The sequence below is a fragment of the Lactuca saligna genome, chromosome 6 (assembly GCF_052625555.1).
Source record: "Lactuca saligna cultivar CGN05327 chromosome 6, ASM5262555v1, whole genome shotgun sequence".
In the NCBI taxonomy this organism is placed as follows: domain Eukaryota; kingdom Viridiplantae; phylum Streptophyta; class Magnoliopsida; order Asterales; family Asteraceae; genus Lactuca; species Lactuca saligna.
The window spans coordinates 173945421-173960633 of NC_136422.1; the positions used below are offsets into that span (position 1 = coordinate 173945421).

Sequence of the window (15213 nt, forward strand, 5' to 3'; positions counted from 1 at the left end):
GGGGCGTACTTAGCTCGTACGCTTAGTGTACTCCTTCTAGGGCTAGTACACGCAGCGTACCAGCTGGTTACGCCCAACGTACTCCCAAGATCACCAATCCACTCCATTAAGCACTTATTCGGTTAAGATAACATGCCAAACTCTCAGATCTAATTCTAAAAGGCATCTTAGTACATAAAGTTGGTAGCTTTACACCCATGCATGACTTAATGGAACCCAACACTCAAAAAGGAACTTAATAAGGCTCTTAACACTTACATGGACCAAAATATTTCACAAAGTTTTCATTTTTATGAACAAGGGACCTCCATGGAGCTAAGATCTAACATTTATGGCTTCCGGAGTAGATTAAAAGCTCAATTTTTGCTTAAAAGACCCAAAATGCCCAAATGAGGTCCCAAAACTAGATCTAGCATGATGAACCATGAAGTGGAGAACTTTATACCTCAAATGGATTGCAAAGGTGACAATGAATTTGGATCTTCAATCCCAAGCTACTCCCAAGCAACAACCAAGAGTTCTTCTTCTTCTTTTGTCACTAAAACACCACTAAATCTCACTTTCAAACTCAAAAATCAAAAGTGGCACTTACGGTTTCGTTTTTTAAGGTATAGGGTGATGGAGGTTGGTTAAAAGAATGTCTAAAGGTTCTTTAAGATGTTTAAATAGGGCATAAACCCTAAAAATTAGGGTTTGCCCCTGCCTTGCTTAGACCACGTACTCATACATACACCTAGCATAGGTGGGTGTATCATGCGATCATCTTCAACCCAGTACACCCGGCATAATCATAGCTTACGCCCCGTGTACTCAACTAGGGTCCAAAACCACAAATCTTTCGAAGGCCATAACTTCTTCATTCAACGTCCGATTTCGACATTCTTTATATCTACATAAAGGTAGCGAAAAAGCTCTATAATTTTATCAATTCGCTTTTGTCTTCAAACTTCCTGAGATGATATCCAAAATTCATAATAGGCCCAAACAAATGCTTTGTGGTTAAACCCTTGGGCTTCGAAATACAACTGAACTCTAGGATCACCTAATCTATAATTCCCACAACCAAAAAAGGTATGAGTTTCTCTTCCCCCAAGGCTCGAAGCCTTATGATAACTGACCTTCAAGTCACATCCCCAAATAATGAAGCGATTCAAAAACGGGTGTTACAACTCTCCCCTAGTTAAATCAGATTTCGTCCTCACTTCTTACTATCATCCAGTTACACCAGACAACTTGGTCATAGTACTGCCAACCCTTGATTATCTTATTGCTTCCACTGGAAACTGAATCATTGACCATTTATTGCTACCAAAAAATTTCACTTGATAAAAAGCTTAGATAATCCTTCGAGTAAAAGACTCATCCATACAACGGTTATACTCAGATAAGAGCTTTGCAGCATGGTAAAATTAATTACTCTAAGATTATTTAACCCATACAACAAGTAACTTAGCATATCACTTAATCACAAGGCGAATCCTAACATAAGTCCCAGACACTAAGAACACCTCAGGCTCATTTTGTTGCAATCAAGACCTCTTTGGTCTCATACTTACCTACCAAATGACTAATATTCCAAATTTCCAATGGGTTGTAGAGACTAATAGCCTCACACAATCACACCATGCGACTTTCGAACGAGGGTTTATCTGGCATGAGCTGCCCTATCTTGCATGCCATAATGGCACTATCATCTTTCCTGATCCAACCGAACGTAACCACCCACCCAAACTTGACGTAACCAAATCCATTTTGCTATATGTGAATGATACATGCCCAACTGTAGTCTTGTATCACAACCGGCCTCATACGACCCACAACCTTCCTTAATTCATGAATGTTTTGGCATTTTCATAGTCTCATAACGTGACCTGGCATGGTATAAGCCCACTTAGAGAAACTACGGCCCAATCCTAAACTTACCATGCTGTTGCAGCTGCTCAAGAATCAGGTGAATGCTACAAGCCACCCCGCAGTATTACAATACTACCATACTACCTTATAACCTAGTGAATGCTACCACCACCCCACAGTCTTACAATACTCCTATACCATCTGCTAATCTAGTGAATGCTATAGCCACCCTGCAGTCTTACAACACTCCTACACTATATACAAATCTAGTGAATGTTACGGCCATCCCGCAATATTACAACACTCCTACACTATCTACTAATGTAACACCTATTTATTTATTAGTTAAATAAATAAGTTAATGAATGAATGGTAGCCTGAAATAAATAATTATATATGCAGAGTGTTGGGTTTGAGGAGTTAGTTGCCACATTTTTAGAAGTCGGGGGTTAAAAGCGTGAGTTTGGGACTCATTTTATAAATATTTATAAAGACAGGGGCTCCGTAGTAATTAATTGAATTTAATTTTAAAGGAAATGAGGTGAGGGGCTGATTATGTCATAATTAAGATATTAGGGGTTGTTTGATAATTTATGGGACATAAATTGTAAGGGATCTCCATGGATTGGGTTGAAATTGTAAATATTGGATCACATTTTTAAAGAAAATGGAAAAAGATGGACTGAAATTGCCATTATGGAAAAACGTTTGGGGGATCGGGGTATATAAATTTGTTACCCCCGGATTTAACCCTAATCCTAAGGAAGTGTCGATGCAGCCGCTATCCTCTCTAACCATAACCTCCAGCCGCCACCTTCACTTGCGATTTTCGGTACCACACCACCACCTCCGATGAAGTCATTACCCGCCGGTACGTGCAGCCACAACAAAGATGAAGAGCCACATGTGACGTTGGTTTGGTGGGTCGTCAGACCGTTTAGTGCCGCTACGGTCGTTCTAGCGATGCCGTCGCTCCAATAACCATCGAGGGCCGTCGGGAAGAAGCCAGTGAAGACTGCCGACGCAGCTGCGACCGTTCATTGCTATCCCTCCCCTGTTACATTCATTCTTCTTCTTCTTACTCTGCTTTTTGTCGCTGCTTTATCTTGTCACCACCAGTCGCCATGGGTGGTGGTTGCGAGTTTAGGTGGATGTGTGATGTTACTTCGAGATTCATGTGACTATTGGGTTGCTGTCACCAGGAGCGAGCTCCTGAAGACCACCCTTCGTGTGTGCTGCTACCTAACGCCGTCAAGACCGCCGTTGCCACCTCTCTATGGTGTTGTCGTCTCCAACCGCCACAAGGAGGGTGGATGGACCTGTTTGCAAGCAAGAAAAGAGTGTGGGTGTTTGTTCTTTCTATAGCATGTGTTGTGTGTAGCTTGTTGGCCGGAAAAGCTGTTGCCACCACCGTGAAGTGGTGGCTTCCACCATACACTGCCATGTATGTGTGTTTTTAGTGGGTGTGTGCATTTTTAGTTGATATTTACCATTGTAAAGTGTACTATAAATTGGAATAATGAAAAGAAAACCGAAAATCACCACTGTAGGGTGGTGGCTACCGCCACCGGCTGCCGTGTCGGGTGGCAGTGCGCTTTGTCTCTTGTGATAGATTTGTTTGGGGTGCTAGAAACCCTAATGGGCTCAAAGGAGCTCTAATGGGCCCAATAAAGCTTAATGGACTCTAATGGACCCAATTATACCCATATGGGCTTAATAAGATTTTAGTGGGCTTATTAGGCCCAATAAATCCCTAATTGTCATAAAAGACCAACAAATTGATAAATGGGCTAATATTTAGATTGGAACACCCTAATTCCAATGAAAACCTAACTTTAAGAATTAATGGGGTCACACACACGAGAATTATTTAATAACTTGAGATATTAAATAATAAATATTGGCAAAGATTAATCTAAGCAATATTGGACTTAATGGATTAAGTCATTAATGGGTTAAGTAGGAAACTTAACCCTAATCATCATTTTATGTGAAACCCTAATTTCACTTGGATTTATTATTGGACCTTTCATTTGGGCCTTGATGATTGGATTATAAATGGGCCATCCAAGATCAAGCAAATGGAGTAGAATAATTAATGGGCTTTGTGGTAAGGCCCATATGAGGAGTTGGGCCTAATTTGGAAAATCGGGCCATATATGGGCTATAGTTTGGGCCTTTATGATTATGTGATATTGGGCCATTATAATGTTGAATGTTGGACTGGACTAAATGGTTGGGCCTTATGGTAAGATCTTGTAAAAGTTTGGGCCCAATTTAGAAAATTAGGCCATATGTCGGGCTTTGATTCCTAGTTGGCTTTGGGCCTATGGATTGGGCCTTATTGGGATTAAATAAGCCAAGCCTGGGATAAGGTAGTAATTATTCAAGTATGTATTATGGTTATGCGTTGGGGACCAATTATTAATTGGGTGTTATTTTGGTGTTGACAGTTTGAGAATCTGTCAACCAATAGCTGGGGCTCAGCCTGCGGGACTTTAGCAGTGTGGGATTGTGTCTTTGGGACTTCAGCAGTGTGAGGTGAGTTACCTTCCAGTAGTGGTGGGTCTACGGCCACAATGCCGACCCACTAGTAGGAGTTGTATGTTAGATGATTGTCTTTGTGATATTCATCTAGGTTTGCTACTGCTTAATATGTTTATGTGCTAGTATGTTATGATGTTATGTGATAGTGGTAGTAGGGGTGAAATAGTCTCCGGTTACCGGTCGATAGGACCGAAGGGGTAGTCTAGTACCCAACCATGCTATCCAAATTATGATATATGTGATATGATATTATGTGATAGTAGTATGGGGTGAAATAGTCCCTGGTTACTGGTCGGCATGACCGAAGGGGAGGCCAGCACCTAGATATGCTAGCCAGTATCTGGTCGAGGGGACCGAATTGGAGGCCAACACCCAGATATGCTAGCCAGTATCCAGTCGAGAGGACTGAAGGGGAGGCCAGCACTCAGATATGCTAGCCAATATCCGGTCGAGAGGACCGAAGGGGTAGGTCGGGCACCCAAATATGCCTGACAACATATGTATGTTATGTGATTATGGTATGTGGTATGATGGGGGAACTCACTAAGCTTCGTGCTTAAGGTTTTTAGTTTTGGTTTCAGGTATTTCGTGTCTAAAGGAAAAGAGTCGGCTTGATCGCAACACATCACACTACGGTTTTCCGCACATGAGATCTTTAGGATTACACTCTGATATTGTTTTATGATAACATGTTTAATTATTTCTAGTTTGGTTTTGACATGACATGATATTACAAATGTTTTATTACACTGTTGGTTTTATAATGACGTATTTAAAAATGAAATTTTTGGCCTGTATTTTTGGTATGTTACAACCAATCTATTGAATGCTACAACCACCCCACAGTCTTACAACACTCTTATTCTACCATGATCACCGCCCATTGTCTTACCACTTATCTACCATTTCAACCAAAATCATCCTGAGTCAAACCTGCATCTGACTATATCCTAGCCAAGTGTTTGGGTCATGCTTCGAACCTCAAAGCCTTAATCATACAAGAACATGGATATATGCTCTACACAACCCTCGAGCTGGATCCATCCACATACCCGCCATGCATCACTACTGATGTGCAATAAAACCTGGATACCCATTCTTATGAAAACCCATAGACCAAATGATTCCCCCCATTAAAAATATGGGAATTGAGTTCTTAATAGTAGCAACATGTTAAGAAGTTAAAATAACAATTTCAACCCGAAGCCATGATTTAAACTACATTGCTTTTATGGGAAAAAAAGTTTATTGTTAAAAAAGAAAATACCACTAGGGCTTGAGTTTCCTCCACCATTAAGCCTCATATTAAGACCTTTAGGACTGTTTTGAAGACCTTTTGGATTACTCAAAACATTATCTTTACAAAAAAAAATTACCCTCTTGAATAAAGGTAGAAATAACATAAGTTTGATCAATCACCAAAGAATACAATGTTCTAAAAAACTTGGGGTTTTTCAAGAACATGAAGCTTAGCATTCTTGGGATAATTCATACTTGAAATTGACAGCAACAAAACATCAAATTGCTTCCAGTAAAACTAGTATTCAATCATATTAATACTTGAAGATTGTAAGAAGGAAAAAAATTTGATCATAAACATCAAAATTGATTCACCAATTCCACCAATTCTCATGAGATTGATATGAAAACATGAAAAAAGAGTGAAGTAGAGAACTTTACCACTAATTGGTATGATTTTCGCAGCCTCCAATCCCTCTAGGATTGATAAGAACACAACCCTTCTTTTCCCCTCCTCTTCTCGGTTTGCTGCCCTCTTTCATCCCCTTAGCCTTTGTTAGTTTTTTTTCTTCGTCCTTACCTCCTATCAACGCAACAAGGGGGAACTATACTCATCTTTCTTTTTCTAATGAACATGAGTAGGAAGTAGAAACAGATGCAAGGAGAAGGATTGATCTTCTCCTTGGGGGGTTATACCAAATTTAGTTATTAGCCCCTAAAATCTTGTCTTGCATTCCTTCAACCCTAACCCTAATTAACCTAACAACACCGTTTACACAAATTAATGTATTATAATCACCCTAATAATTCCATAAATCAATTTAATTGGATTATATCCCTCTTAATTATTGATTACTTCGTTTGGATATTAATTGATATCTTTTTTATAATATATTTCAATTCATAACCTAGAATCAAAATAACTTTACGAAACAAAATATTCAACTAACAGAAAAGCTAAGGTTGTTAATGAAAGGGGTTTCGGGTGGTTACATGACACATCTTGAGTCACGTCGTGACTTCTAGTCAGAAAGTGAAATCTTCATTAAGTGCTTAATCTCTATTCTTTATGTCTCCAAAGGTCCAATAATGCATCTTTCTCAACTTAATCCATTGATTCCAAGTCTCCAACCTTCGTATCTAAATCAACATGATGTTTAGATGGATAAAGTTTCCACCTATATCCACAATAATGTCTCCAAATTTCAAGATCTAAACTTTTATACACCAAAATTACCTAAACGGACAAGATAACTTGCATGGATAAAAGGGAAGGAAAAAATCATAACTTTCCTAGTCTATGAGGTCCAAGAAGCATCCAAAACTGATCATAAGATGTTGGAGTCCAAATCTAAAACACACAGTGTTCTTAGGACCTCAGAGAGTAATAAAGTTGCAAACTTTATTCACAAATCTCACTCAAAACTCATTAAAATGAACCAAAACATCAAATACACTCAAATCTAAGATGAAAAACAATAAAGCTTGGAACTTTAAAACTTACAAAGGTCTAAAAGGTAAATGAAAGTTGAGATCTTTAATTGCTAAGCTTCATGGGTCAATCTTGCATGAAAACATTTCTCCAAAACCACCAAAATCCAAAAAGATGGATGAGAGAGGAGAGGGGAGGGGAGGCTCAAATCTTGAAAATGGAGGCTAGGGTTTCTCCCAAGAGGTTTTAGATATGATGAAGCCTAAGGAAATACCCTAAAACATGAATCTTTACCTTTAAATACCTTGAAAACCCTAAAGGTTTTGTGGGCTTTGGGATGCTCAGTTCTCACGCCGTGAGAATATATTCTCTCCTCATGAGGACTCTCATGTCATGGCGCAATTCTATCACATCGTGAGGACAGGGTTCCACCCAATTTCACTCTAACTTCAAACAGTCATAACTTCTTCGTTTCAACTCCGTTTTTGGCGTTCTTTATATACATGGAAAGGTATTGACGAACCCCACAACCCTATATAATTATGTTTTACTTGATACATGCTGAATTATAACCATAATCCATGCAATAAGGTCAGAATATAAGTTTTCCCATTTACCCTTTTTCTTCCAAGAATAAAAAGAAGGCTTTAATCACTTAACCAACATTATCATCATCCAATAAGGTCTTTAAACCCCATTCCCTTGAAGCCCAAGGCCTTTACTCAATCTATTTATACTCCAAAATCCCGAAATGAGAAACTTATCGAAACAGGATATTACATTCCATGAGGTGGATCTCATATGTTGACAGATGTTTCTATATGTGTTCTTTTCCTAAGAATGTAAGGGTCAGATTTGCGTTGAACCTTCTTTCCTTGGGAGCGAAAGAATGATGGAAGTTTGCGAGCCATACATTTTCTCATGCGGAGCAGGCAGTAGTGACCTGGGAGCACTTCTTCGAAATGTTTTGGACCGAGTATGTTCCACTTGTAGAGAGAGAAGGGGAGAGAGAAAGAGAGAGACAGAGAAAGAGACAGAGAGAGAAAGAGAGAGAGAAAGAAAGAAAGAAAGAAAGAAAGAGAGCGGGGGCAAGAGAGAGAGAGAGAGAGAGTGAGAGAGAGAGATGTTGACCCATAAGTATATTTCACTGAAGTAGATGATAGATTTAGTGACGGACATCACTAAGATGTTCACAGAGAGGGACCTATTTTATCCTGAGCATGCTGCCTCGAAGCAGGTGTAGATGTCATGATACTTGAGCATGCTCAAGATTAGGATTTAGCAGTTCGTATCGACTACCCAGTATTGGATCATGGCAGAGCTACAGTCGCATGCACAGAAGAGGAAGATAGAGTTAGAAACACAAAGGATGGAAAAGGGGCATACCACAATTCAAACTCAACTAGAAACTAAGCGGTTCAAGCTTGTTGATTCTTGATATGGAGGCAAGAAGTGTCGCACTTGCAACAAGTGCGGTAAGGTTCAAGAGGTACTCGCTGATCAGGGTCCGAATGTTTCAAGTGCGGCAAGAAGGGCTATTAGGCGAAGGAATATGCTCAGGGGTTTAGGGTTTGTTTCCATTGTGATCAGATTGGCCATGTGAAGGCTAATTGTCCATTGCTTGGCAATAGAGAGCAGTGATTCTTGGATCGATTAGCAGTAGTGTGTGCAGTCATTTGTATGTGACAACCTTGTCGATACAACAATGGCAACAACAGTGGCTTAACTTCAAAGTAGAAACAAGCGAGAGACCTTGTCGACGTGATCGACAATCGCTGAAAGGAACGGGAGTATCCACTGGAACATGAAAAAATAATGTGTACTAAGGAAGAATACATATGCAGCTTAACACCATGTTTGGTGGTAAAAATATCCATTAGGGTTTGTATTGTATTCCACTCTTTTATATAGCACAAGCAATCGACATTCGCTGAAAGGAACAAAGTATCGACTCGAACAGGAAAAAAACGATACGTATTAAGGAAGAATATGTATATGGCTTGAGACCATGTTTGGTGGTGACAATTCTGATTAAGGTTTGTATTATATTACATTTATTTATATAGTACAACTAGTACCCACATGATCCCTGTGTTATATGACACTATAAAAAACTATACACAATAAATAATATCTAACATAATCAACTAAACGTATGATGAGATTAAATTGATTTGTTAATATGTTAAGTCCTCACTTAGAGGAAAGAAAACTCTCTTAAAATATAATTCTAGCATTGAATACGTGCTTCTGTGAAGAATGTATATCTAGATCGATACACAACCACATGATTATTATGAATTATGTATACACAATTTAAGTTCCAAAACTCGTCGAGTGAATTTTATAGCCATATTGTTTTGAGAAAAATACTATAGGTTAATAGAAAATATTTTTCATCATTATCAGGAAATATATGTTTTAGTTGAAACAATTAAGTTTTTTTTGTTGGTTTATACCATTCACCCATGCTTTTTCTATGTATACATATGGATGATATGTTCCATTAAATATTTGTTTGGTTGCATAGTCTTTGTTTTCATTAAATCTAGAACATTTTATGGAGATACATAAAAAAAAAATTAAAAATAATAATAATAAAAAAAAAAAAATCTATGGTGTTTTTTAAAACATAAGACCAAAGGTTCATTTTGATAGTTGTTGTTTAGGAAAATATTATCTAGAAAAGTGGTGTATAAAAATGATGTTGTTTGATTGTACATCTGACAGACTGTGTTGAATGATGAAAAATATCCATTTAACCATAAATATATAATTTTAAAGCTTTATGGGAAAGACATATCTTTAACGGAAAAACCTCTATTTTTTGTGCAAATCACAAAGTTTTCCCATCCAATGAAGTTAGAAAGGTCTTTTTAGACTTATAAATATGTCTATCAAACAAGAACTAAAGTTTTAGAAATTGATCAATTATCATAATCTTTTGTTGGTTATACATTTTCTTATATTAAAAAATTGCATTGTCTTTATTTTGCTAGCAAAGCTTGTACACGTTAAATATTTAATGCATAAAATGTGTTCCAATTCTTATCATACAAGGAATTATATAACACACATTATGGAGGATTAGATGTTTTCGACCTTTATATGTGTAAATTTAATAAAAGGATATTGAATTGACGAAACATGTATTATGGTCGTAAAGAGTATATTTAGTTATTTTCAAGATATATAGATTTTTAGTGATATAAATTTAATTGAGAAATTTTTAAAGTTCATCTATTTAATCTATTTATTTTAAAATTATATTATTTACATTTTCTCGTCTCTAAATAATGATCACTAATCCCGGATTAAACCAATTAACTTTTAGTATCTAAGCACACTAATCTAGTATAATCTAAAGATTTCTATAACATAAAAGGATGTTTATTTATTTAATTTTTTTGTAAAGGTTAGTTATAACAACTAAAATTTCTTCTATAGTAACTAGTAAAGGCATCCATAATAAAAATGCAATAAAAGTTCAACCCATTAAATTTGAATATAATAGCATAGAAAAGAATGTATAGAGTTCGATCCTTATTGATCGATTCAATAGATTTCTAATACAAATTTATTGGTTTTTTAAGAATTGAGATGAAAAGATACATTTTTTTCTTATTTGGATTTCTAATGCAAAATTATTAGCTTTTTAAATATTTTGTTGAAAAGATAAAATTTCTCGTTTACTTAATATTCTATTCAACTTTTCATATTTAATATTCTATTCAACTTTTCTTTAGTTGACTGAAACATGGGTCCTCTTAAATTAAAGTAAATAAAAACTGTTATACTTGAAACAAAGTAACAATAAATAAAATATAAAATCCAATAAAAAGTTTTATATTTATTTTGATTATTTCAAAAAAAAATACTGCTTTCGTTTTAAAATTATTGTTTACAGACAAAAAAAAAACAATTAAAAAAACATTAATTACCAATAACTTTATCTATTAAACTGATAATTTTATCCTTTCTATATTTAATTCAATCATTAAATGTTTTGATTGATTAAGTAATAATAATATACAGTTTAGTAAAAATGATATTTGTTTTAGAAAATATCCTATTATTTTAATACAATTCAAAAATAAAACATGAACAATAAATATAAGACAAATAGAATATTAAACTAATAAATAATACAAATATTAAATTAACATCGATATCAATAATATTTTGACCATGATTACTAGATCTTTTTCTTAATGATATAAGTTATTGGAATTAATATATATTATTGCTATTTTTCTATAGAAAAATTAAGTTTAACTAGTACGTGATTAGGCTTTGCCTAAAACATTTTTGTAACTAAAAAAATAGAAGTGAACCAACACTGGTTTTTGATTTTAAAAATGGCCCAAATTTGACTAAAAATTTAAAAATGAACCAAAACTGACAACCTTAATAAAGTTCAGGGATCATTTATATATATAAAAAAAAAAAAAAAAAAAGTAGACGTCCTCATATACTTCACTGCTCGTAAGCCTGTATATTAATATATAAAAATAAATCTAAACTAAAATTTAACATGCTTGTGTTTGATTGGTGGCCCTTCATCATGAATGTTGACTATTCATGCCATTTGGTATAATTCGTACTTGAATCCACCGATCACCGATGATATACTAAATTATTTCCAAACATCCTTACGTTTCTCAATGATAACAAGTCACATAACACTATAACAGAAATTACAATAACGAAAACAACAATCATCAAGTTTACTGTAAATATTACACATCAAGAACATGGGGAAGTCAAGAGTATTCCTTCAGAACCTTGGCTTTCTCGATGATGAATCTTCCAATTTTGTATCTCTGTGAATCATCCAGAGATTTTAAGTACTTCCACCCCAACACCTCCCCGCACTTGCTGCACGACACATCCGCCACCACATACCGCCCTGTTATCAGCTGCTGCTCTCTCTTCCCCCCCAACACAACATTCATCGCCTCCGAAAACATATACGCTTGTCCCGATCTTGCCTGATAATCCAAATACAAATAAAACCCTTTTTAATTTCAACACATAGAGTATGTGATCGAGTATTTATCACTGATATTCTTGCCTTCTGGCAATTTTGCTCGATTTTATTATGAGCGCGATTAAGGAAAAGATTATGTATGTTACCTTGAAATCTTTCGAAAGAAGGTTGAAACGGAGGGCGATTGGATTCCGGCAACGGTTACAGCTGTACAAGGGATGGCCATCCAAATCATCCATTGAAAATAACAGAGAAATATAAACAAGTAGGTGCTTCCCTGGAACGACAAGGTTATATATATATATATATATATATATATATATATATATATATATATATATATATATATATATAGACTGAATTACAGAAATGGTACCCTTTATTTTGGTGAAACTCTCATTTGAGTCCAAATTTCATAAATCTGGAGAAGCAGTTATCTTTCTCACTTTTTTCTCTAAATTGTTAAAGTTAAGATTCCATATCTTATTTTTCATATATGATTTTCCATAGACTAAATTTGTTATTATTTAAAGGAAAATATGAAAAGTCTTATATTTTCTAAATGAACTACTAGTGGTTTAAAACCTACCCACTAATGGTCTATGATGACAACATGCTTGTGATTTTCTTCTTGCCATTTTTATATATGATCTTGGCCAAAATATGTTACGAGTGGAGTGTCATAATATTGTAATATTACTTTATCATTCAATTATTTTTGGTTGATAAGACGTGTCTAGTTTATTGTAAGGCATATTTGGGCTTTTTTAGGGAATATGGAGGACATTGTAGATAGCTTTCTAGATTCAAGTATTGACACTATATGGTTAGATACATTATTTTTGACGTATTTAGGCACACTTGGGTTTTTGCCAAGAAAGGACTTATGAACTTCTTGGATGACCTGTTATAAAGAATATCTAACACTTAGATCATATGAGGTTTTATTTTTTGGATGGGTAAAATGAAAACATTTGCTTAGTTTTAACACGATTTTCCATTTTCATGGGCTTGAGAAATGGGAGTTTCACAACAAGATGAGTTGCTTGAAAGTTGTCCCATGCAAAGTGACAGATTGGAAGCTATGGAAGGAAAATCAACATATGTTTATACAACTTGCATGTGATACTTTTCATTTTCTTGTGTAAAATATGTGTACTGTAATGTTATGATCTAAAGATCTAGGAATATAGTTTTTAAAATAATTAATTGTATCATCCAGAAAGAGATAATGACACAACTTATTGTTTGCTTGCCATCTACCTCAATGTAAAAGTTTTTATATCAAGTGAAAACAATTCCCAATATGTACAAAAAAGAGTAACATCTTTGTCATTGATCATATAATTTATGGGATTCATTCATTTAGTCATGGGGCATTTTTTACACAAAAAACAAAATTTTTATATATGATTCTTTATATTAAGTCAATACCAATTAAAGGGGTGTGTAGGCGTATTTATTTAAAATGATAAAGATTTTCAACTTATTAGTTCATAGCCGTAAGGCGTGACTTGGCGGCAATGTCAAACCTTAAGTTTTTCCGAGCCTTAGCGAGTTATGACGTTTTTAAGGTGTGACTTAAGGCGGTAGTTTTCAATATAATTAATATTTTTATATGTATTTTCAACTATTATTCATTTTTATACACATATATGAGTTAAGGCGACGTTTTGGCAAAGCTTGGCAGCAGGTGCAAGCCTTGGAGTCATAACGTGCTCTGGCGGAGCCATGACGAGCTTTTTAGAACCTTGGTTCATAGTGCTACCACAATAAATATTTTAAAGCAATTTTTGGAAGCTTTTGATAAGTTAGGAACAAATAACTTATCAAAAATTATTTATTTCCGATGTAAAAGCGCTAGAATTTGTATTAAATTTTTTTTTATATGCAAACACTCGTTTTAACTTATACTTATGAAGGACCGGTAATAAATTAAAAAGTTTTTTTAAGGTTTTCCAAACGCCTTCTAAATATGTTTAAGATAGAATGACTAAAACACTCCAGAAAGACATATAGGCAATGACAAAACATTTCCATATGAATTTTCTAAAAGAATTTATCCGATGACTTTAACCCTAAAACTCCAATAGTCAATGACTTAAACAATCCTTAGTGATGATTAGACATGACAAATAGATATAAAAAATGGAAGCTGCTAGGATTTGCAAAGAAGTTGCTTATAATGATTAGACATGACAAATAGATATAAAAAGATCATATTAATTGACTTCCATGAAGTTTCTTCAAATTAGTAGATATAAGTTTACAATTGCATTAATTGACTTCCATGAAATTTCTTCAAATAGTAGATATGACTTTACAATTGCATTCTTGATAAACTTTGACCAAAAAACTTGCCCAGTTGTTTTCGTAAGAACAGAATGATATCTCCCCTTTTGAATTGATAATTTGTTTTTTATGTTTGGCTTTTGTTTTTATTATTTTTGTTGTATATGTAGATAATTAAGGGATTTTGTATGATACAATGACAAAATTAAAAACTTCTTTAAAGGGTAATACAAAAAAATACAAATAAAAAATAATAAGATAACTTTTTTAAAATTACGGTTTCACTAGATCAGTCTACCACTACTAGTATAACAAATATATCCTTATCAAATTTTTCACAAACGAACTTATTACCTATTTTGAAAAGTGTTGAATAATTTTTTTTAGATAAATGACATAAAAAACACTTTTTTACATAGAAATTCGATTTTAACACCGTGTTTTTTTGTGTCAATTTTGACACTATGTTTTTCAATTTGTTACAATTCTGACCACTTGACCGGTTAATCAGGTTAAATGCTGACGTGACATGATGACGTGTTAGTTTTGATGACCTGATATGCTGACATGATATGCTGACATGTCAAAATTAATTTTTTTTTTCACAAAATATACTAAGTTTTCACTTTTTTATATTTTGACACTAAGTTTAATTTTTTATTTTAATTTTGTCACTATGTTTTTTTTGTTCCAATCGAACATCATTTATCAAATTTTGTTCAATTTTGTCTATTTTCCATTTGAAACCGTATAAATATATTTTTTATTACATTTTAAACTGTATAAACATATTTTTTTCATTTAAAAACCATATTTTTATTTAAATACAAGGTATTTTTTATTACATTCACAGCATTAG

At 34.5% G+C, this 15213-nt stretch overlaps 1 protein-coding gene across 1 annotated transcript; it reads right to left on the bottom strand.

Moving 5' to 3' along the window:
• Positions 1-11708: 11708 nt before the first annotated feature.
• LOC144999843 (protein yippee-like At4g27740) lies at positions 11709-12362 on the bottom strand. The gene is made up of 2 exons (XM_078959005.1): positions 12209-12362; positions 11709-12063 (listed from the first exon to the last, which is right to left on the bottom strand). Exons 1-2 carry the CDS (start codon positions 12299-12301, stop codon positions 11836-11838), a joined length of 321 nt encoding a protein of 106 aa, XP_078815131.1. The 5' UTR covers positions 12302-12362; the 3' UTR covers positions 11709-11835.
• Positions 12363-15213: the final 2851 nt, after the last annotated feature.

What these genes read in the sequence shown, in the direction of transcription:
- LOC144999843 (XM_078959005.1), bottom strand. Translation starts at nt 12,301, where the DNA reads ATGGATGATTTGGATGGCCATCCCTTGTACAGCTGTAACCGTTGCCGG. An exon ending in TTCTTTCGAAAGATTTCAAG is followed by an intron (nt 12,064 to 12,208) that starts GTAACATACATA and finishes TTGGATTATCAG; the next exon opens with GCAAGATCGGGACAAGCGTA.